The 25,549-nt window shown below is 34.4% G+C and overlaps 1 protein-coding gene across 1 annotated transcript in view; it reads left to right on the forward strand.

The window, feature by feature from the left end:
• The window catches only part of CASR (calcium sensing receptor), a 151,720-nt gene that overhangs the window by 39,354 nt on the left and 86,817 nt on the right, over positions 1–25,549 (forward strand). Inside the window, exon 2 of the mRNA XM_074301375.1 lies at positions 21,740–22,153. Coding sequence (XP_074157476.1) covers positions 21,969–22,153 — 185 coding nt within the window. The 5' untranslated portion in view covers positions 21,740–21,968. The remainder of the gene's footprint in view (positions 1–21,739; positions 22,154–25,549) is intronic.

Here is a 25,549-nt window from a genome sequence, read left to right on the forward strand (position 1 = left end):
AGTCTCTTGTAGGGACAAGCTGATAATGAGAAACCTTGCCCAGCACAAGGTGGTAGTGGGCAGAAGGTCCCATTTGGTTCTAAGACGGTACCCACAAGGAACTTAGAATCAGCTCTCCTTATTTAACAGGAGTTTTTAATTTTCCTTTTTGATTTGTTTTCCTAGGAGATAGGCCTATCTGTGTAATTGAAAGGGTGGGGAAGGGGACTTGGAAGGAAGACAGGGAAGCATTGAGATGCAATTGCAGAAGTGCTGGTTTTATTCTGAAAGGACTTGGATTTGGATTCCATCCCTGTGTAACCTTGGATAAGTCACTTAAAATGTCCTCATTTTTTTTTTTTTAAAGGGGATTACAATTTTTCTTGTACAGCAAGATAACTGTATAAATATGTATACATATATTGTGTTTAACATATACTTTAACATATTTAACATGTATGGGACTACCTGACATCTAGGGGAGGGGGAAAAAGGGGAAAAGCTGGAACAGAAGTTTTTGTAAGGATCAATGCTTAAAAATTACCCATGCATATGTTTTGTCAATAAAAAGCTATAATAAAATGAAAAAAGAGGGGGGATTAGATTAGATAGCATCCAAAGTCCTTTCTAAGTCTAACCTGGTTCTCCTACTTACATGAAAATATGCAAAATTAGTATATTGTCTTCAAGAAGTTCAATTTCCCTAAGACCATGACTACATGAGATAGTCAACAGAAAGGGTAGATAGAGGGTAGAGTGCTTCAGGAAAGCCTGGATTCCAATCCTGCCTTAAACATTTATTAACACTGTAACCCAAGGGAACCTACAATTTCCCTGGACCTTGATTCTCTTATCTATAAAATGAGTTGGAATCTCTCATCTCTAAGGCCCTTCTGGCTCAAAATATGTAATCTACTATCAGGTGCAGCATACTTAGCTTCACTCATCACCCCACCTTTTTTCTGCACAGAAATCACACCAGAGGCTTTTGTGCTCTGATTCAATTTCTTCACCTGTTTGCAATATCCCTTTTCTTGAAAGACTATCTAACATGACTTTGCTCTCCCATTTCAATCTCATTCTTCTCCACTCCCAGTTTATAAGCTTGAAGTCTCTTTCAAATCCCCACCTTTCACCAAACATTGTATTTTCACTTTAGACTGCCCCATGGAATTCCACCTATCCCTCACATCCCCCTTTAGAAGCACCACCTTCAGATATCATAGACTCTCTTCTCACTACCATTTTCTGTGCCTTTACAACTGCCCTTCCATAGGCCTGGTATGTTCTCTCTGACTTCCACTTGTAGAATACCTGGTTTTGTTTGTTTGTTTTTGTTTTTGTTTGTTTGTTTTAAAGCTCAATTCAAGCAGGAAGCCCTTCCCATTCTTTGCAGACACTAGTGTCTTTCACTCATAGGCTACCTTCCATTAGCTTGGATATAGCATGCAAAACCAATTTATATGTTATTAAGTGTGGTTCCTCCCTGTTAGAATGTAAGTGCCTTGAGGAAAAGAATCTGTTTCACTTCCTTTTTAAGTCCCCATCACTTAGCACAGTATAATAAGCAAGACTTAATAAATGATGTCCATTAATTGATACCCATTCCTGTGTGCCCTCTCCTGGCCATTGTCTCTGCTGCAGAAAGAGTGAGAAACTGTGTAAGTACTAAGGGAAATCCTTTTCTCTTCTCTTCCTTCTTGGAAGAAACAGAGACTTATGGAAGCCAAATTTACTCTGGAGATAAAATACATTTTTTTTGGGTAAACATTTAATTTTTATTTGCCTCAGCCAAAGTCTTGATTAATACTGCCTATCTTTCCCAACTTTTTTTTTTTTTATTTTATTTTTTTTTTTTTTTTGCCTCTTAATAAATTGTTCCTTCTTCCTGATTCCTATTGTTTCATTTCCTTATTAATTTTCCCTTTGGGTGAGCCAAAGGGATCAAGGCCAGGCTTAGATTAGGTTTTCAGATCTTTCACTCTCCTGGGATTGGTTCAGTAAAACATTTCAGAAAAGGAAAAGAGACTGGAAATAATTAGAATAACTTCCGCCTTCTTCCAGTTAGGAGTTCAGCTGATCTAAGCACTCAGAAGTGACAGTCAAGGATGCCCAGGCAGAAGAGAAATAGTCCTGGAAAGGAGAGTACTGTTGTTTTACCCTGTTGGTGAGGACAGCTAAGGAACCATTTTCAACAGTAATAATTGATGACTCTTTCCCCATTTCCCCAATATACACAGTGTTTGAAGGTTTGCCAAACATCTTCCATAAATTATATATTATCTCATTTCATCCTCACCACAACTCTGTGAGATAGATGCTATTATTCTTCCCATTTTACAGATGAGGAAATTGAGAAAAACAGATATTAAGTGACATGCTCAGAATGACATAACCACTAAGTATCTGTAGGCAGCTTTTGAACTCAGATATTCTGATGCTAAATCCAATGGTCTGTCCACTCTACCTCTTAACTGCCTCATTTTTATCTGGGCCAGTGCCATTTTTGAAAGTATCTAATGTGCTATAGTATAAAGTAGAATATTCTTTCAATCTTTAAGAAGCATCTAGAGAATTTAGGGAAGAGAGAGCCCTTCATGTCCTTTTCTTTTTAAAAATCTCAGGAGTATTTTCTTATGTAATATTTTCAGCACTAACTACATTTCTAGTTTGTTCAGAAAAATCACATTCAGAGGAAATATTTTACCAACCACAAGCTCTGAGACAAGAAGGGGATAATAGTGAGACTAAGGTATTAGTAAATGGAAGAAAAATAAAATCTCTATCCCGATAATAGCTCCTGATCTTTGATAATTTTTTGATAAGTTTCCAAAATGGAATTTATGGGTGAAACTAAAAGTTGTTCTTGTGGGGTAAATGTGAGAAATAGGATATTAGAATGTTAAATCTGGACCCTTAGGTAGGGCCTGGATTCTAAGTCAACTCACTCTGAGTTCTGGAAAGATGACATGACTTGGCACATCTTATAGCTGGTAAGTTATATAGCCAAGAATAGAATCCTCATCTCTTGACTCAAGTCAAAAACTTTAGAGAATATTTTCTCTTGCTTGGACTGCTTTAGTGTAGCAGAAAGAATTCTGAACATGGAAGTTGAAAGACCTGCATTTGAATTTTCTTTCTGATTCTTGAGGTAGTATAGTAGATAGATCTGAGTTCAATTCCAATCTCAGATATTGCATAACTGTGTGACTCTGGACAAGTTACTTTACCCCTCTCTGTCTCAATTTCCTAAACTATAAAATAGGAATAATAATAACACTTATCTCGCATTGTTGTGAGGATTAATGAGTTAATATTTTTAAAGTACTTAGTATATATTAGATAGTTTTAAAATGTTTATTCCTTTCTCCTTTCCCTCATTAGCAATTAGACTTCAAGGAAGTCAGCTTACATCTTTGAACTTCAGCTTCCTCAACTATAAAATGAACATAATGATAATTACACAAAAGAATTTAGGTATCCATCTCATTCTCTTTTCATTCAATCCTGTATGCAACTCATTGTCCATCTGTAATTCCCTTCCCAAATATATATATATTGATATGCCAGCTTAATGAACTGGCCATCCAACTGTATATTGAAATGTAGACATTAGGAATCTCTAAGATATTATTACACAAAAAATGAGACATAAAGATTCACTAGGCAGCAATCAGATATTATAGCACAAAAATCACAGTGTTAAATAGATGCCTAGAAAACAGTATTAAAAGATTGTTAAGGAAAATAGTTTTGATTCCCGAGTTCAGATAATGGTATTATACATAACTATATTATATGTAACAATATTCAGTTTCTAGAAAGTTAGGGAGGGCACATTTATGATTTCTGAGTTCAAACGGGTTTTTTACATAGCAGAAGATAAACTATATAGGATGTGTTGACATTGACTTTGGGATCCAGACTAGAGTGAGACCTTGAATGAATCATTACAATTCTCAGGAGGTTAGTTTCCTTGTGGATGGGGTCTGTAAGGACCTTTCTGCCTCTGACACTCCTTTTGTTCTAGTCTCATTAGTAACACAGGCTGTTTATCAAAGTTTCAAACCACTGGACTGTTTCTATAACTACAAAGTATGTCATACCCGGGTCTTTTTGACCACATGTTTAATACAGATAGTAATCATAGGAAAGATGATAAAATAAAAATAGGATCATCAAATTCAGCCTTTATTCATCCTGCTTAAAGTACCTCAGCACTTTGGCCTGCAACCAGATTATAATTTGTCCTTATGAAGGGCTAAAAACAATATAAAGAGTTTGTTTGGGGAGGAGAGGGGAAGGAAGAAAAGGTAGATACCAAAAGGGATAGAATGACTCAGGATGACTGATAAGAGAGAGGGACAAAGAGACTTAATTCTTATTCTCTGCCAAAGGAGAACAACCTTTGCATGGAAAAGGACATAATAAAAACGACTAAAAGGGAACTGTTATCCAAAATAAGTAAGAAGATGGGGAGGAGGCTTTGATGCCTTTGATTAATTTATCTAACTGAACCACATGAACTACATCCCCAAATATTGAAATAACTGGCACCAATTAGAGTTAGTTAAAAAATAGAAAAGTCATTCTATAAAACAGACTAGAAATGGAAGAATCAGAAATAAGGAAACTCAAAAATCTTGTATCTGAAGAACTTAAGAAGATAAATTGCTGTGGAAAACCACCACTTGACAAGAATTGTTAGAAAAAAATGGAAATCAGTTTGGCAGAAATTAAGTATAGACTAGCATCTTATACATAAATTATAATAAACTGGTATTGAAAAGTCATATCATAAAAAAGTTGCAATAGAACAACATAAGAGACAGTTCTCAGATATGCTGAACAAGGAAATTTTTTTTTACCAAATTAAAGCTAAAGATGAATAAAAATATTCAATAGATAATTTTTATTGCATGAAATTGAAAAGCAAAAGCACTAACAAAATCAATGCAAGTAGGAAAAGAAATAAAGCAGTTGATTGTATATAAAGTGAATCTTTATGTCTCATATCTCCGATATTAGGGCTTGATATTCAAGCTCTATATAAAACACAAATATGTGACCAAAACTCATTCTAAAGTGATCCAAGGATACAAAGAATAAAAACCAATTAAACAACTATATGGAAGCTTGCTCCAAATCATTAATACTAGGTAAAATGCAAATGAAGACACTGAAGTCTTACCTCATATTAAGCAAATTGGCAAAAGTGATAACCAAAAAAACAGTAATCAAGACTGAAGAATATTGTGAACAATAATACACTGTTAGTAGAATTGTAAAATTGTTCAATCAGCTTGGAAAGCAAATTGGAAAAAAAAAAAAATTGAATGAAAAAAATAAAACAAGTGGAAATTATACTAAAGAAATGAATAAATTATTCCATACCTCTGGACCCAGCATCTTAACTACTAAATACATACCTCAGGAAGAATGGTATTAAAAAGAATATTTCTATATATACCAAAATATTTATAGCAGTATTTTTTTCAGCAAAATGTTGGAAATTAAATAAATATCTGATTAAGGAACAGCTAAACACATTGTGGCACATGAATACAATTGATTATTACTGCTCTACTGAAAAATGATGAATATTAAGGATACAGAGAAACTTGGGAGGACATATGAACTGATATAAAGTGAAGTAAGCAGATTAAAAAAACCCAATATATATAGTGACAACAATATAAATGGAAAGAAGTGGGAGAGGGAAAATTGAATATTATAATGACAAAAATTAGCAATGACCAATGATATGCAACTGTATCTTCTTCCTGAGATAGGGGACAATGGATATGGAATATTTCATATAATGTGAGATTTGGTTGATTTGTTGGTCAGTTTTATAGAAAAAGTGTTTTTTTTTTTTTCATTCTTTCTTATGAGGGATGTTTTTCTGGGAAGAAGAGAGCTATATTTGGAAACAGAGGTGATACAGAAACAAAAGATACCAATAATCAAAATATTTTTTTAAAGAGAGAAAGAAAAGACAGCTCTAATTATTGAGTTGCTGTTAGTTATATTTAAAACTTCATGGAGAATGGGAAAGATTAATAGTTCTAAACTTGTTTAGTAGTAACAATTGTTACTGTTATCCTGATTTTCAAAAGGGGGAAGGGAATAGAACCAGTTAGTCAGTTAGCCAGTTAACAAGCATTTATTAAGTGCTTATTATTAACCAGGCACATATTAGCTAAGCTTTTGGGATAAAGAGGCAAAAAAAACAGTCTCTTCCATGAAGGAGCTCATATTATAACAAATGAGACAGTATTCAAGTAACAAAAAGAAAAAAAATTGAAGAAAATGAATTTACATGTTAATTTTATTTTATATTTAAAAGGAATAGTAAATTGTATATAATGGTTCAATCAGCTTGGAAAGCAAATTGGAAAAAAAATTAAATTAAATTAAATGAAAATAATAAAACAAGTGGAAATTATACTAAAGAAATGAATAAATTATTCCATACCTCTGGACCCAGTGTCTCACTGCAATCATTTTTTTATTATGTTATAGAAATGCTTGCTTTATTCTATAAATTTGAAATTAAATAAAGATTTTAAAAAGAAAAGCAAATAATTAGATATTATTCACATATATATGTGTGTGGTATGAATGGGTAGGTGTATCATACATACATGCACACTCATACCCACACAGAGTAGATGGAAGATAATCTGAAAGGGTAAAATGAAAGATAATTCTATTGAGATCTGGGAGGAGAACAGTCAGGGACAGGGAGGTCCTTCTTGACCTTCAGAAGATAAAATTCAAGTTAAATCTTAAAGGAAGCCAGATAAATCAAGAAGTTGAGGGGAAGAGGGGCTAGACGAGTACAAAGATGGAAATGTAGTGTCTTGTTTAAGAAAGCACACAGTGTAGGTGTGTGGATCACAAAGTATATTGGTAAGGGTGGAGGAAGCATGAAAGACTAGAAAGGTAGGGAGGGACTAGGTAATGAAAAGCTTTAAAAATCAGAGTATTTATTTTTGATCCTAGAAAAAATATAGCTAGCCATTGGAATTCATTGAGCAATGTAGTGTTTTGGTCAGAACCATGTTTTTAGAAAATCATCTTGACATTCATATGAAAGATAGATTGGAAAGGGGAGAGATTTGAAGCAGGCAGATTAATTTGAAGGTTATATCATTATCACAAGTGAAAGTTCATGAAGACTCAAACTGGAGTTGTGACTACATGAGTGGAAAGGATAAATACAAAAGATGTTCTGAAGGTAGATAGCAAAAGATTTTACAACAACAGATTGGATATGAGGAGTAAATAAGAGTGAGAATGATGCACATGTTGAGAGTGTGAGTGTCTGGGAATTTGGCAGTCCTCTCAACAATAATAGGGAAGTAGCAAAGTAGAAGTAATAAGAGGAAAGCTAACAGAAGGATCAAAGTGACAATATTAACTATATCCAGCAAAATGTTTTCTTTTCTCTCCAGAAATAATCAACCAGAAATCTTGGCACAGTGGAAAGTGTTCTGATCTGAAGTTAGGCAGGTCCGAATTCAAATCTAGCCTCTGATACTTATTGGATGTGTGACCCTGAGCAAGACACAAATTTTTTTTCCTGACCCAGTTTCCTCAACTATAAAATGAGAAGCATACTACCTCTCAAGATATTGTGAGATAATGTTTGTAATATGCTTAGCAGAGTGCCTAGTACTTAGCAGGCATTTAATAAATACTTATTTCCTTCTTCATTTTTTCTTACCTTGAATAATTGGGGAGAGTTTGGAGAAAAGATGAGTTCTATTTAGAACATGCTGAATTTGAGATGCCTATTGTTTGAGATGCTTATTCACGCTGTCAAAAAGAAAATTGGAGATCTGGGACCAGACTCAGGAGAGAGTCTAGAGTTGTATCAATATATAGACTTTGTCATTTATCTGCATAAAGAGGATAATCAAACCCATATGAACACATAGAGAGAAAGGAAGAGGGCTCAGACATGGAAGTAGAGCCAGAAAAGGAGATTAAAGAGCAGTCTTTTGAACAGATAGGGAAAAAAAAACTTAGATAAAGACAGTGTCATGAAAAAATTTACACTGGAGAGAAAAGAGTATCCAAGAGAAGAGGATAATCAGTGGTGTCCAATGTGGCAGAGGAGTCAAGAAGGATCAGAACTGAGAAAAGACCATAACATTTGGCGATTAGGAGATCACTGCTATTTCTTAAGGGGGCACTTTCAATGGAATGATGAGGATTATAAAGACAGATTATAAAATATTTAAAGGAAAACGAGAAAAGAGAAAATAGATGCACCGGTTGTAGATGATTTTCTCTAGGTGTTTAGCTATGAAGGATAAAAAAGATATAGAATAATAATGAGCAGGAATGGTAGAATTAAGTGGTTTGTTATTATTGTTGTCTTTTTTTTTATGGAGGAAGACAAGGGTAAAGAGTCTGCAAACACTAACCCAATTAACTTGACTTTGATTTCTGGCAAAATTAAGTTTGTTCTCTTTGCCCCGATAGATCAAAACCAGTAATAATGGGCAGAATTTGCAAAGAGGTAAATTTAAGCTTAATGTTGGTAAAAGTTATCAGAACAACTCCAAGGTGCTGCCTCAGAAAGGAATGAGTTCTTCAGAAGAAGTTTTCAAGCAGTGATTGGATAAAAACTTATTAGGCATGTTTTATTTTTGTTTTCAAGTATTAGTTTGATTGCAATTGACATGTCAACTTTAAAATTCTGATTTGGGACCAACTAGGAAAAAAATCAATTATATGAAGGATTGCTACAAATCACGCAAAGAAACAATAGAATTAAAGGTGCTAATAATTTCTTCCCTGCCTCTTTACTTTTCTTTATTTCCAACTATAGGTCTACCTTTCATCATCATCCACACTAAAGACCACATATTCTGAGATCTGGAGCAAATTAATTTGGTGAAGGATCTCAGTTTCCTTATCTGATGAATGGAGAAAATAAAATCAGTTCTTGTGATTTGCAGGATTGTTTCAAGAGTCAAATGATATAATATGTACAAAGCAGCTTTAAAATGCTATATAAATGTTAGTTATTGCTATTTAAATTATATTACTATTATTATTATTTTTACTACTACTGGCAAGGTTTCATTTTGCTATCCTTGTCCTGAGAGAAATCAATAGGAGAAAAAAAAGTTCTATTTTTTCTATTTTTTTTCTATTCTAATCTTTTGCAATCATCATTATTTATTTATTTGTTGACTTTATATAATGCTTTAAGATTTTGAAAATTGCTTTACTTAAATTATTTTATATGAAAGAGCTTCAGAAACTAGCTTAAAACTTCTTAATAGTTGGGAAAAGGAAAATACCATTTATATGTAATATTTACTGAAGAGAGGTGAAATAAGTAGGCTGATTAGAAGCTATTGGAAAGAGAAAAAAGAAGAGATGAATCAAAAGAGAGAGGAAACAAAAAGAGGGGAATGGGAAAAGCCCCTATTTGTGAGAAGAACCAGTGGAAAATAGTCTCAATAACAACTTGACCTAATCACATCCAGTTTTGTAGAATTAATGAGGTGGAATAAACCTAACCAGCTTTTCAGGAGTTGACCAGACAGATGCCAAAAGAAGTTAAAGAGACATGAAACAGTTGTTGGAACAGGTCAACAGAGATGCAAGTTGGAGCTATTTAGATTCTCCCCCTCCCCCCATCAAAGTCTTCTATTCTGATTTCTTCTCATGACATGAAAATAACTTAATCAAAAACAGGAAAGTGGATAAGATGAGTGGGTTTGGGGGGAAGAGAATGGATTCCATTTTAAATAGGTTGATTTTGAGATAACTCTGGGACATCAAAATTTAAATATCCAATTGGTGATCCAAGCCTGAAGTCCAGGAGAAAGATAAGGTCTGGATATATCATCTGTATAGAGATAATAATTAAATCCAGAGGAGTTGAGAAAGTCATAGAGTAAGAATGTACAGAGAGAAGCGTGCTCTGGACAGAGCTTTGGAGTACACTCATTGTTATGGATGAGGAGACTGAAAAGCAATTATCAGCCAAGTAGGAAAAGACCCGAGAGAGAAGTATCATGATAATCCAAAAAGAAATAAGTATCCAGGAGGAGAGGGTGTTTAATAGTGTCAAATATTACGGAGAAATGAAGGATTAGCACTAAGAAAAGGTCATCAGATATGGCAATAAAGAGGTTTCTGGAAATTTTGAAGAGAATAAAATAGTTTCATTTAAGTGAGGAGGTAAGAATAAGGAGGTTGAGAACATGGAAGACTGTAAACTGATTGTTTCCTCAAAGAAAAAATGGGTAGATTATAATAACCACCTTGGTTGTTTGGTAATTAACTTCTAAATTCAGTTTAGTTTGAATTAAGTGGAGGGGAAACATTGAAAAGAGCCTGAGATGATGAAAATCTCTGGGAATATTCTGATAGGAAAATATGGATAAAATTTCAGATTAATATTAATGAATTTGTGTCACCAGAGCAAGGTCCAATCATTTCAGAAAATATATTTAATCTAAATACGGTGATAATTTTTTTCAGCCATAACAAATCACAAAGATGGCATAGGATGGTTAAAGACAGGGAAAAGATTGTCTATTCAACATTGGTAGAAGGAATAACCATAAAGATAAACTTATAGATCCTTGAAATATTCAAGGAGAGACACTGTGACAAAGCAGATAGAGAACTATCCTTCAGAAAAACTGGTTTCTAGTCCCTTTTCTAAACACATACTGGCTTGTGATCCAGGATAAGTTCCACTTCTCGGTTCTCTGAGCAACTTTTTAAGAGTCTAAGATGTTGAAAAGGTCTACATTGGCAGAGAGAATTTCCTTACTTGGGAGTTCCTTAAACCAGTGGTTCTCATTTAATGGTTCATGGACTGACTTCTTGTTAGTTTGTGAAGAGAGAACAAAAGGGTTATCTTAAAGATTTCTTATTAGCACCTTAAGCTGTTATTGTAGTATATTATAAGTAGTACATTAGATTACCTTGGGAGTTCACAACACTTTTTGATTGTTGTTGAACTTCTCAGAACAACAAAAATTGGGAACCACTACACTATGCTAATGAACTCATTGGTCTATCCTAATTATCAATATTATCCTTATCTAATAGTAATTGTCAAAAATGCTGCCATAACTATTAGAGAGATAATCTCTAAAAAGTATGATAAAGCATTTCAAATGCATAACTGCTGATTGAGTAAAAGTTGGCCTGGGGGATCTATTTGAATGTATTTCACAAACATCAATAGCATTTTTGAGTTGGTTATGTAATTGAGAATATGCTCAATCAAATTTGCATATTGTGATAAATGAGGTTGGATTTTTAACTTTCTGGAAAATAGAAATAAAATTCAAAATGACTTGGATAAATTGGAAAACTATTCTATAAAAATAGGATAAAAATTCAGTAGACACCAATGTAATTTATGCCCAGTCCAAAAGTCAGCAAAATTGCAACAGGATGGCATCAAAGCCCATTTACACATATCCTTTCATGCATTCGTTTAGTCTACTTGTACTCTGTCTTAGTTCTTACTGTCTTCATACTCCTTCAATCAAATTTTGTCCCTAGAACAATTACACCCTCCAGAGAGCTATACCCATAACCCAAAACATGTCCCAAGTCATCCACGGAATTGTATTTGATACCTCATGATGTGATCTATGTATTCTCTCTTATACTGTCCTATTTCTCAGCATCATCTTGATCAGTTAATCTAAATATTGCCTCTTCATCCTTTGCTCATGCAAATTTTGTTCCAGACCGATTACAGAAAAACCTAGAGACCACTTTCCTAATATGTCCTCTCCCCAATCAACTATCAGTATCAGGTGAACATTTGGATAGCTCCTTTACATCTAGAAGTTGAGGTAGACAATAATTCACAGCCATGAGTAGGTATAAGATTTTATACCTTTCCCTTAAGCATGTAGCTGGTACTTCTTTGAAATTTTATCAGATGGGGAGGGAAAGGTGGAGAAAAAAAAGGTTTGGAGGTCCTGGATAGTCAAAACCCCCAATTTAAAGATTGAAGGACCTTCAAACTACATTTAAATAAATAATTCTATATTTCTATATTCTATTGTAATCCAAATAATATTCAAGTTACATGGTCATATTATTTTTACAGATGAAGAAATTATGGCCCAAAGAGGTTAATTGACTTTGAAAATTCACATAGATAGTGAATACCAACCTGAGATTTTAATCCAGGTCTTTTAAACCTGAATCCAAATCCAGTAGCCATTTCATTATAGTACAATGTCCTCTACACTACACTGCAACACTTAGATATATATTTAGGTTGTGTCACCACAGTTAAAAAGGCATATGGAGGAAATTTCTAGAAGAGGAATAAAGATGGAATAATAACTTACATTTATATCCCACTTTAACTTATGAAATGCTTCCTCTCATTCCTGCCTGTTTGAAAAGATACAAAAAATATTATCCCCATTCTGGAGATGAAAAAAACTAATGCTCAAAGGAGTTAAATGATATTTCCTATGACCATGTTCCCTGTCAATATCAAAACTAAGATTTGAACTGAGATCTCCATATCCCTAGTTCAGAATTTTTTCCAATGGTCTACACTGCCTATGAAGAAAAGGTAATACAAGTGGGACTATTGTACCCAGAGAAAGGAAGATTGAAGGGTGATTTCTCATATCTTCAAACATATAAGAAGTTTTAGTAGTAGAGTTAGGATCGTTTATTCTTCATATCCACAGAAGACCTAACCAGGAGACAGATAATAAATAAGAAATTCAGGCTTTCAGTCCAAGTTCTCTGACTTTTAGGATTCCCTAAACAATGAAACATAAAGGTATCATTCTTTCCTCAATTATTATTCCTAAAGCTTACTGATTTTCTCTTTTAGTAGTGCTAATGAATTCAGATTTCTATCCCTGGGCAAGTCATCCACTTTTGGCTTAAATATTCACCTACCTAAGGTGGCCCATTTGGCCAGACCAGGTCCTTCCCAGCCCTAGGATTCTATATTTGGTGTCCAACCCCCCACTCCCACCCCTACTTCCCTCCCCCATCAAATTTAGGCCTAGCTTTGAATAGTTTTTCTTTGCACCTGGCCATACTTCTGTTAACCCTATGGGTAGCCACTGACTTCTAGTGTTTTAGTAAACAACAAAACTTTGTGTTACCATCTCTGTTCCCAATTCCCTTGTTAGGTTTTTCAAACATGGGACTTTTGGCAGTGTCAGAACCCAGAGCAACAAGACATTTTCACCCATTGTCAAGGTGAAGATGAGAATGTTCATTCTTTCTTGCCTTTTAGTTGGACTTTTTAGCTTTCATTCACTCTGCCTTCTTCTGTGTCCTAGAAAGGGCAGCAAGATGGCACAGGGGATAGAGTGCTAGGCCTGGAGTTAGGAAAATTCATCTTTGTCAGTTCAAATCTGCCTGAGATATTTACTAGCGATATGATCCTGGGCAAGTCACTTAACCCTATTTGTCTCTGTTTTCTCATCTGTAAAATGGGGTAGAGAAGGAAATGTTAAACCACTCTATTATCTTTGCCAAGAAATACCAAATGAAATCATGAAGAGCCATACACAGCTGAAACAACTGAACAAATTGTCCTAGAAAGATGCACTCATGGGGGTGCAAAGAGCGCTTACTGAATTTGCTGTTGAGAAACCTGGATTTGAATCCTGGGTCCAATATTTGCTACCTGTATGATCAGGAGCAGGTCATTTAAACTCACTGAATTCAAGTTCCTAATAAGTAAAATGGGGTGTTTCAATGATCCATCTCACAAGGTTTTGTGGGGAAAGCACTTTATAAGAATGAATGAATGAAAAAGACCTATTAAGCACTTACTATGTGCAATGAGTAATATATAGCCAGGCTGCGCCTTTGTAAACTTTAAAGTACTTTAGAATTGAAATTTATTACTTGCTCTCTATGTTTTTTTTTCTCTTTTTTGCTCTTTCCATTCTTTTTGTCCGCATTTTATGTTGAGTTCCATTCTTTACTCTCTTGTTCATCCCTTCCACTCTTTTTCTTGATGGCTTTTTTCCAATGAATAACAGGAACACAGCTAAGCTACTTTTTATCACAGCTCCTGTCCCTGCATTTTTCCAACTCAATTAAGCCATTACCAGAACTAAATGAGGCATGGAGCCTCCAAAAGTCACACCTGTTGTCAGGGAGATGGAATACATATGGTTGAGTAGTTGGCAAGCAAGTGGAGTGGAGGGAGCCAGTGGAGTGTGACTGACCTCTGTTTTTGTGTTTCCCTCATGCTGAAAGATCACCTTCATATATATATTTCAAGATATTCTTTCCTTTCAGTAAAAGCCTGTCTGACATATGTATCTATATAACATATGTGTGTGTATTATGACCCAAGTTTATATATAAATATATGTAATTTTTACATTGTATATATTATATCATATTACATATATTAAAATATATTTAATATGTATAAATATATTAAATATAAATATATGTGTCTATGTGTGTGTAATTATATATGCATATACATGTACAATGCACATATTACCTAACTAATAGAGTAATCACTTGGCTATAGATAGTGTATTTGTGTGTATATGTATGTGTATGTGTTTGGGTAGCTAGGAGCACCAGCCTTGGAGAAAAGAAGATCTGAATTCAAATCTGGTCTCGGGTGCTTAATTAGCTATGTGATCCTGGGCAAGTCATTTAACTCTGCATCTGTTTTCTCATTGGTAAAATGAACTAGAGAGGCAAATCACGCCAGTATCTTTGCCAAGAAAACACCAAATGGGATCACAAAGAGTTAGACACAACTGAAATGACTGAATAACGACAAACACATATGCATATTATTTGGCCAATGGCACACATGTGTAGCAAATAAGCATGTGTATGTGACACATGTGCTAATACTGCGTGCATTGTACATGCATGTGTGTATATGGTAGTAATGTATGGGAACACATTCCATGAATGTGTCATCAGCCAAATAAAAGACAGTAGAAGTTTTAACTAGAATAAGTTGTATGGAGCTAGGGCGGGGGGGGGGGGGAGGAAAGTGGATGGCATTTTTCACTTGTATCAGATTTTCTGAATGATTCTATAAACACATATACAAAAATATATACATATATGTTTGTGTGTATGTGTATACATGTAACACATATACATATAGAACAAAAGCAAAAAAGTCTACAGAGCTGCTATTACTTATAGTTTCCTTTCTGACTTCTCTCTAGAGTAACTAATGAAACAGAGTAAAATCCACCAGAAGCTATGTTGTAAGCAAATTTCTGTTTGGTATTAGGTCCATACTTGTCAGGCAGATTTCTCAGAAAATGAGAGATCGTAGTTTCTGGTTTTGGACCATGAGATTGATAAATAGCATAGGGCAAATCATGAAATTTTGGTGAATTAGTTTCCACATCTGAAATGTTACCTGATCTCATAGAACTTTATGCTCTTCTTATGTACATACTACATAATTTGATTTATAATTTGTGTATTCATCTGCTCTTCCCTTCTAAGAATATAAGTCTCTCAAATCAGAGACATATCTCTACCAGAATCTGGGATGGCACATTCATCATACCTTGTATTTAATAAATGTTTCACAAGTGAATAGACTGTGGAAGTCATTATCCTTGTCTAGAAATAGAGAATTTTGAGAAACTTGAGAGTGTGGGTTTGTAGGAAAATGGTAGGGGAACATGTTTTGTTTTGTCTGATACTGTGTTTGATTTCTCTGAAGGAACACCAAAAATCTTTGTAATTCACCTTCTACTCCCTTTTCTCCAATACCTCAGACTTCTTTTTACAAGTCCTAATCTCAAAGGAAGCACTGGGTTATGAGTTGAGAATTTGAGCTGCCACCTATCTCAGCAGGTCATCCTCCTTCCCCAGGTCTCTCTGTCTTCTCTGAGCTTGCCAAAAGTGGTCTTCACCTCATTAATGAAAGTAGATTCAAAGGTTCCTGTTTGTTTACTAATTTAGAGTAACACATAAGAGAATCACGGAATTATAGAAAGAGACCTTAAGGATGATCTATCATAATCCATTTGTCTTTTTATTTTTTTTTTATTTCTTTTTAGTAATTTCATTAAATATTTCCCAATCACATGTTAAAAAAAAACCCACAACCTTTCTTCTTGAGAGGCATTCAGGATTAAATGATTTGCCCAGGGTCATACGTATGATACCAGCTTTAAACTTATGTCTTCCTAATTTGATAATCAGTACCCTATCCACTGTGCCACCCAACTGTCCCCATACTAATCTTTTTCAAAAATTTTGAGTCGCAAGTTTTCTCTCTCCTTCTCCTACCTTCCCCCTACTTGAGAAAGGCAAGCAATTTGATATCTATTACATATGTGACATCATGCAGAACATATTTCCATATTAGCCATGTTGCAAAAGAAAATGAAGACAAAAAAAAAAAAAAAAACAACCCATTCATCTTCTTGATAAATAGACTGTAGGTACAGATTAATGAAGCCATTTTCTCAATGGCATATAGTTAGAATGTGGCTTCACTGGGATTGGAAATCAGATACCCTGACTGCCAGTTCTTCTCTTTCCAATATATAGAAAATGAGAAGGAAACAGAAAGGAGAGTGAAGAGAAAAGGATGAAGGAGATACATAAAAGAGAAAAAAGAGAGGAAGGAAAGGAAAGATGTATAGTAACAGAGAGAAGGGGTTGGGAAAGAAAAAGGGAAGGAATCTCAGAATTCAAGAGGTGTTAGAACAGTGAAAATAGAATCTAAGAAGAAAAAGGAGAGTAAGAAGACTATGTAATCAATATTCCCATTCTATTCAAGCATTCACATTCACCATGTTTGGTACCTATACATAGGTATATTTGAGTGTCTTGGTCTTTAGTACAGCATGACTAGTCTATCCAATTTTAATCCCGTAGGAATAAGGAAGAAAGAGGAAGGAAAATGTATCCAAGTTCTGAGGCATCCATATAACTCTCTTTGAAAAGGATCTACATCTTTCTTTCTATGCCATGAAATTGCTCTATTATTGTTATTTGAGGACTGGCACAAATATTATTATAGACTTAAGATTTTTTTTTTATATTTGATAATATTTTATTTCTTTTTTTTTTAATTTTTTTTATTATATATATATATATTTTATAATATTATCCCTTGTATTCATTTTTCCAAATTACCCCCCCTCCCTCTATTCCCTCCCCCCGACGACAGGCAATACCATACATTTTACATGTGTTACAATATGTCTAGGTACAATACATGTGTGTGAATATCATTTTCTTGTTGCACAATAAACATTAGAATCCGAAGGTACATGCAACCTGGGCAGACAGATATTAGTGCTAACAATTTACATTCCCCTCCCAGTGTTTCTTCTCTGGGTGTAGCTACCTCTGTCCATCATTGATCAACTGGAAGTGAGTTGGATCTTCTTTATGTTGAAGATTTCCACTTCCATCAGAATACATCCTCATACAGTATTGTTGTTGATGTGTACAGTGATCTTCTGGTTCTGCTCATTTCACTCAGCATCAGTTGATTTATAGACTTAAGATTTTAATAGCATATATTCTTCAGTATAAAGGCAGCTCAGATGACACAGTGGATAGGGCACTAGATGTGGAGTAAGAAAAAACAAAGTTCAAACCCAGTCTCAGATACTTACTAGCTGTATGGCCCTGAACAAGTAACTTAACTTCTGATCTTAGCAGTTTTCTCATTTGTAGAATGAAGTTAATAATCTCTAAGAGTATTATGAGGACCAAATGAGATATTTCTAAAACACTTTGCAAACCTTAAAGTATAATATAAATATACAAAATAAGTACAATTCTAAATAATGATAAATATTCACATATAATAATAAAGTACAAACTAAATATTATTACTAGTTATATTATTATATTTGGGATAACATTATTATTACATACCTATGGTAGATCCAAATCTGTGATGTATGTTTTAACAGGGTTATAACATCATGTTTCACATTTTGTTCCAAAGTTTTGGAAGCCCAGAACAGAAATACTGCCCAAATTTTTTTTAGAAGGAGAAAAGAATAAGGTTTTTCTTTCCTTCCTTCCTTCCTTCCTTTTTGCTTTTTTTTTTTTTTTTTTAAAGAAACTATTAGGACCATACCTCAAGGAGAAGCTTACAAAACTTAAAAAGAAGTCATCACAAAAAAACTGCAAACAAAATATGTTTCTGATATTTCTGATGTTTCAGCAACTGGGAAATCATTGAACAATTTAGAGTATATGAATGTAATTGATTATTACTGTGCCTCAGGGAATGAAAGCTATAAAGAATTTAGAGAAATATGGGAAGACTTGTTTGAAGTTATTGAAGTTAAAAAAAAGCAAAATTAAAAAACCAATATGGACAATGAATAATACAACAATCAGTAAAGTTAACATTGAGAGGTAATAAAACTATCATTAAATAACAGCAGTCAGTATTCTATACTATCAAAGATAAAGGGCATATATAAAGGGCATACTTCTCTTTCCTGTTGATCAATGAATTAACCATTTAATGGTAAGGTACTTTGGTAGGTTAGGGTTTTTTGGTAGGTTTGTTAAGAAATGTCTGTATTTAAACAGCATGTATCCATTTTTCTTTTGGGTAGAAGCTTCTTTTTACTGGAGATCATTTATAATTATATAATGTGGAAGCTATAAGGAAACCTTTACTTTAGCCCCTTTGTTTTTCAGATAAGGAAACCTTGTAAGGCCCATTGAAATGATCATTGACTTTGAGAGCTCAAAGAGATTTTAACAATCATCTCTTAGCAATCTCTCATACTTTACAGATATGGAAACTAAGACTGATAGAGGAAGAGTTACTTGCTTGAAGTTCCACAGTGACTTAATATCAGAACCCCAAGTATTTATAACCTATAACCCAGTCTCATTCTCATTCCATGGCTGCACATTTCTCTCAATTTGTTTTATAACTAATAAGGAGTAAGGGGCTATTTCTGGATTTTTTTCCTTGGCAATCCAGATTGACTGAAAAGGAAAAGACAGAAGGGGAAATTACCTCAATTCTTAAAATAAATTCCATACTTCTGGGTGCCTTTTCCCACATAATGATACCAATTAAATAGCACAAGTGCATAACCCTGATCATGTCACTCTATTAATCAAAGGCCTTTAATGGTTCTCAGGTAGTGAGTGAATTCCTTAGCATAGCATTCAAGGCTTTATACAATCTAGCTATAACTTACTTTTTGGCTTTATCTTAGATTTTTCCCTCTCCTGTTTTCTTATGCTTCATCCAAGTTGGCTACTCTCTATAAACACATTCTGGACTTTCTTGTCTCTGACTCTTTCTTCACATCATTTCCCATATATGGAATGCCCTCCCTAATCATTGCTGCCTGAAATTCTACTTATATATCAAGACCTAACTGAAATGCCACTTCCCATGATAAGCCTTCATTGATTTAAACTAGCATCCCAATAGATAATGTATGTGAGATTCTTTACTCTAATCTAAATCCTACCCTAAACTTACTCTTATAATTTTTTAACCTAACTTTGCCTTAATTTACTCTAATACTCTAGTATTCAAAATACTCAAAGGAATCTGTAATTTCATTGTAGGAATTTCCTCTAGTAATGCAAATTTCAACCTATTCATATTTATCATGGCCTACTTTTGTCCTTGTCTCCATAATTTCACCATATAAGTCCACCCAGCTTCAGAAGGAAAGATGAGAGCTTTTCTCTCTTTCCCTTGACCTTGAAAGGATTGAGGATCTTTGTTTCGGGGAGAAGTTTTGGAATTATTAAAAAAAAATCAGGTTGCTCCAGAGGCAACCCAATTCGTTCTTCTCCTGTTCAAGTCTAAGCTCAACCCAACCATTTACAACATGTGTCATATATACATATGCACACATATACACCTATCATACAGAATTGAGACTATACACATATATGTATATGAATTTTTACTAGTTATAATACATATATATGAATAGATATATATGTATGACTATACATAGATAAATATGTATATTCTGATAGATGAGCTCTTTGGTTATCCATTTACTTGACTATTGTAGTCATTCTTCATCTACCTGCTTTTTCCTAATGGATAGTTATGTAAGTTTATATATTACATATATATTTAGACACATATGTATTATAATATATGAAATATACAATTATATGATATAATGTCATATACATATATATATGTATATTAGTTTATATGCCCTACCTTTCCACTTGGTAAATGAACTGAGTATTTGTTGACCAAGACTTTAAATTTTATGTAGTTATTTGCTTTTACAAGACAGTTGGGATTAAGTGATTTCCCCGGGATTACATAGTAAGTATTAAGTGTCTGAGACTAGTTCTGAACTCAGGTCCTCTTGACTTCAGAACTGGTGCTCTATCCAATGCACCCTCTAGCTGCCCATAGACTAAAAGTTTTTAGAATGTTTCCTTCTCCTTGTGGCAATTGATATACATATTTATATTCTATTATCAAGAAGCTTACATTTTATTTAAGAAAACAATATGTATACATAAAAGGAAATATAAGATACATACAAAATACAAAGTAATTAAATTTTGTAGGAGGCAAATACTGCTGGTGGGGAGATTAAGTAAAACGTCCTCTAGGAAATGATGCCAGAACTGAGCTTTGAAGGAAACTAAGGATTCTTAGAGATAAAGATGAGAAGGAAATAGATTTTTTGTATGTAGATAAATATGATGAAATAGGGTAAATGATTAACAGGAATAATAATATGCTACAATGTGCTATAATATCTACCAAGTATTAGACAATTTTTAGCTCATCTGGGTAAGCATCAGGCCTGGAGTCAGGAAGACTCATCTTCCCGAGTTCAAATCTATATAAACACTTACTTAACTATGCAACTCTGAGCAGGTTATGTAACCCTGTTTGCTTCAGCTCCTTTTCTGGAGTTCTGTATCTGTTAAAAAAAACAAAACAAAACAAAACAAAACAAAAACAAACAAAAAAAAAACCCAAATGGGGTCACAAAAACGTTGGACACAACTGAAATCACTAAACAACAACAATACTCATTAGCTAATAATTAATATAGAGCCAAGCACAAAAGAGAGAGCCATTTGCTCACCAGAGTTTCTCCCTCCTCCCTCATTGTCATGACAAGAGATTTTGACATGACATGACAGAGTCCAAATTGAGGGATTCCCTAAAGATTGTCAAGTCTTTCAGATTCTCCTGTTTGCATATGACATTTTACTGGCTGATAGCATCTAGCCCTGGAACATTACAGACTTCCTAAATAAGCTTCTTAGTCACTTTAAAGAATTATAGAAATTTCAAATAGAAATTTAACTAATGTAAGTCAGTTTCTTAAAGGCAAGAGCCACTTTATTTTTTTTTTCTTTGTAAATACCCAGGACCCAGCATAATATAATATTCACTTCATAAATTCTTATGGATGAATTATATTCTACTACCTAGTATCCTCCTTGAGGGCCCTGACCACATTTTATTGCTTTGTAGCTTTCCTTAGTAACTAGCATGATGTATTTGCATATAGTGCATGCTTGGGAAAAAAGTTTAAATGAATGAGTGAATGTGGTCTTTTTAAAGCTTTTTTTATCCTTTAATCTCTATAGAGTCCTGGTGTCCATTTTCATTACAAAAAAATGAGCAACAGGAAAAAAAGAGACATCTCTAAGACTAAAGTAAAAAATAGAACAAAGAAAGGGAGAAAAGACTAAAGATAGACTTGACAAATGTATTTTTTGCTCTAGTTATTTTTTTATCTTTATTTTTCAGAAGTGTGACAGATGGTGTTTACAGGATATTGATTCTGAAGAATTGAGGGTTCCTGACCAAACCAGTCTATAATGGAGAAAACAGCATGCGAAGTACCAACATGGAGACCATTGTTCTGTTGTTAAATTCACTCTAGATATGTTCCCTCAAAGCAGAGAGTGAAAGGCTTTCAGGACACCCATCCTGTCCTTGCACCCTTTTTTCTTCCTCCTGGAGAAAAAGAAAAACAATGACCTATTATAGATGTTGCTTGGTCCTCTTGGCTTTCACCTGGAACACTTCTGCCTATGGCCCTGACCAGAGAGCACAGAAAAAGGGAGATATAATTCTTGGGGGACTCTTTCCAATTCATTTTGGAGTAGCAGCTAAAGATCAGGATCTAAAGTCAAGGCCTGAGTCAGTGGAATGCATCAGGTAAGAGAAAAAAGTCAAGTCCCAGACACAGTCTGATTTTCTCTTAGGGAGTTGGGGATGTAGATGGAGAAAAACCCAGGAAGGCTGCATGGTCTGTGACAGTGATTTCTCTTTAGTGGTTCTGAGTTTGTAATGATTATCCAAGAGGCTCATGCTAAAAATTTCTTAATGGCTCTTCAAGTAGTAAATGATTGCCCAATTATGTTACAAATACACTTTCCTCTGTGACAACAAATACGTGCATGTTCAAAGTAAAAAACAGGGTTGTTTCTGTGGTGATTTGAAGTTCAAGAGAGTAAAAATCATCACTGAAGCTATTGTAAATACTTAATGGATAAATCTAAAAGAATATGAATAGTATATTCAATTTCCCTGATGGTTTACAACATATTTTGTTGTTCTTGAAATGAGTTCATGAAACAAACAAAAAACATCAGAAACTATCAGTCTTTGGGACTTTATAGTAATGGCTTGGGGAAAAGCTGTACTAACCACAAATGCACAGGTCCCCATGGCGTCACTACACTGTTTCAAAAAAGACAGATGAAAATACATGTCATAAGTTAATTCCCTTTGCACAATAGATATGTGCCTATCCTCTAGTAGAGCCTTTCAGACTCTGAAATCTGATATGGCTATCAGCCATAGCCAAACACACTCTATCCTGATTCTAACATTGTCCTCTTTGAAAACAAAGGTCAAAGAAGAACAACAACAATGTGTGGCATTTACATAATACTTTACTAGTTAAATCTAGATATGAGTTTGTCAAACAGGAGGCCATGTCTTTTGAGTAAGACATAAAAAGACTGGAAAAGTTTATCATGGACACAAGAAAAATCAGATCAAAAGGGGAAAAAATGAGAAAGAAAAAACAAGCAAGCAAACAGCAACAACACAAATACTATGTTGTGATCCACATTCAGTTTCCATAGTCCTCTCTCTGGATGCAGATGGCCCTCTCCATCACAAGTCTATTGCAATTGTCACCTCATTGTTGAGAAGAGTCAAGTTCATCATGGTTGATCATCACATAATCTTCTTGTTTCTGCACAATGTTCTCTGGGTAATCCTCACTTTACTCAGCATCAGTTCAGGTCTTTCCAGGCTTTTCTGAAATCAATCTGCTCATTATTTCTTATAGAACAATAATATTACATTACATTCATCTGCTACAACTTAGTTAGCCATTCCTTAATGGATAGGAATGCACTCATTCCAGTTCCTTGCCATTACAAAAAGGACTGCTACAAATATTTTTACACATATAAATCTTTTTCGGAAGGAGAGATTTAGAAGAACACCAATAGACTATGGCAACAGTCTAGCCATGAAGTGATAAGGCTTTACACCCGAGAGATGGCAGTGTCAGAGGAGAGAAAAGGGTATTTTGGAGAGATGGTACAAAGGTGAAATCGAGAGCCCTTAGCAACAGATTAGATAGAGTCCAGCTTGACTCCTAGGTTATAATCATGAAGGACTGGAAGGATGGTTTTAGGGGGTTAAAACCATAATAAGAAATAAGGAAGCAGGGTGGGAAGAATAACTTAGGGGGAAAATAATGAGCTCCATTTTGGTAAATGTTGAGTTTAAAATATTTATTGAACATCTATATAGCTCCAGATTTCTACAAGGCAGTTCAAGATGTAAGATTGGAAGTCAACAGAGAGGATAAGTAGATTTGAGAATTATAATCATAGAGATGGTAAGTAAATCCATGAGATGATAAGATTTCCAAGTGAGGTAATATAGAGGAAGAAGAGATAATGACCCATGAAAGAATCCTTTGGAACATTTATGGTTAGAAAGTATAATCTGGAATATGATCCCCCCAAAGGAGACTAAGAAGGAGTGGTCAGCTAGAAAAAAAACAAGAGCGAGTGGTATCTCAGAAACCTAATGAAGAAAGTGTCAAGTTAAGAGAAAGAGATTAGCAGTATCAAAGGCTGTGGATAAATTGAAGAGAATAAGGATTGAGAAAATCCATTGAATTTGCCAACTAAGAGAACACTGGTAACTCTGAAGAGACCAGTTTCACTGGAATAATAAGGGTGAAAGCCAAATTGTAAGGGGTTAAGAAGAGAGTGAGAAGAGGCACCTATTGTAGATGGCCACAAAGAACAGAAGAGATATAGGACAATGCTAACAAGAATAGAAGGATCAGGGATAGAGGAGACATGACTACATTTCTAGGTAGTGGAAAATGAATCAGTAGAGAAGAAGAGGTTGAAAATGATAGAGTGGAAATGACAGAGGGGGTGACTTGTTGGGAGAGATGGAAAGCAATGGAGCCCCCTGAGTGGGTAAAAGAGTTACTTAGTAAGGAGAAAGGCTACCTCATAAGGTAATACAAAGGTGAAGGAGGTGAGGCATCTGGCAGAAGATATCTGAGTGATAGGAGATGAAGAAGAAAAAAAAGTTCATAGTGAATGGCCCACTTAACTTCTCTGGAACCCAGTTTTGTCACATATAAAGAAGAGATGAGTTAGATGCTATCCATGTGTTAGAAGCCTCACCTGTAAAAGGATGGGGATTGCACAAAATGTCTTCACATAAGTCTCATTCTGATATCTCACCTGAGCATAGCAATAATCTTAGGTTCTTTGAAACCATAGCAGTATAGTTTGAGTTTTGGCAAGTTCTAATAGCAAGAAAGCATAAAAACCAGACCCAATGATGAGCTTGCTGCCCAATGCAAAAAATACTGACTTTGAAGTCCTGCTTCTAATACTTTCTGCCACTCTGCCTTTTTGGAACAGCTAGGAGGTAAAGTAGGTAGAATACAGGGTCTGAAATCAGGAAGATTCATCTTCATGAGTTCAAATTTAGCCTCAGATACTAGGCAAGTCACTTAACCCTGTTTGTCTCGGTTTTCTCATTTGTAAAATGAACTGGAGAAGAAAATGGCATTATGTCTATCCAGAAAACAAGAGTTGGATAAGACTGAACAACAATAAAAACAAAGGGAAATTAATGAAAAAAATGTAAATGAAAGTGATCTAGCTGTACCAGACCTAAAACTATATTATAAAGCAGTGGTCATGGCTAATAAATAGAGTAGTCAATCAATGGAATAGTCATAAGACACAACTGTCAATGATTGTACTAATCAAGTGTTTGATAAACCAAAAGACTCCAGCTTCTGGAATAAGAACTATTTGACAAAAATTGCTGGGAAAAATTTGAAAAAAAAAAACAACACAGGCATTCACCAACATTTAACACCCTAAACCAATTTAAGGTCAAAATGGGTCCATGATTTAGACATGCAGAGTGATACTATAAACAAATTAGAAGAACAAAGGATAGTCTACTTCTCAGATCTATGAAGAAGGAAGGAATTTGTGGCCAAAAAAGAACTAGAGCACAATATGGAATGCAAAATGGATAATTTTA

This window comes from Sminthopsis crassicaudata, chromosome 3 (genome assembly GCF_048593235.1).
Source record: "Sminthopsis crassicaudata isolate SCR6 chromosome 3, ASM4859323v1, whole genome shotgun sequence".
In the NCBI taxonomy this organism is placed as follows: Eukaryota; Metazoa; Chordata; class Mammalia; order Dasyuromorphia; family Dasyuridae; genus Sminthopsis; species Sminthopsis crassicaudata.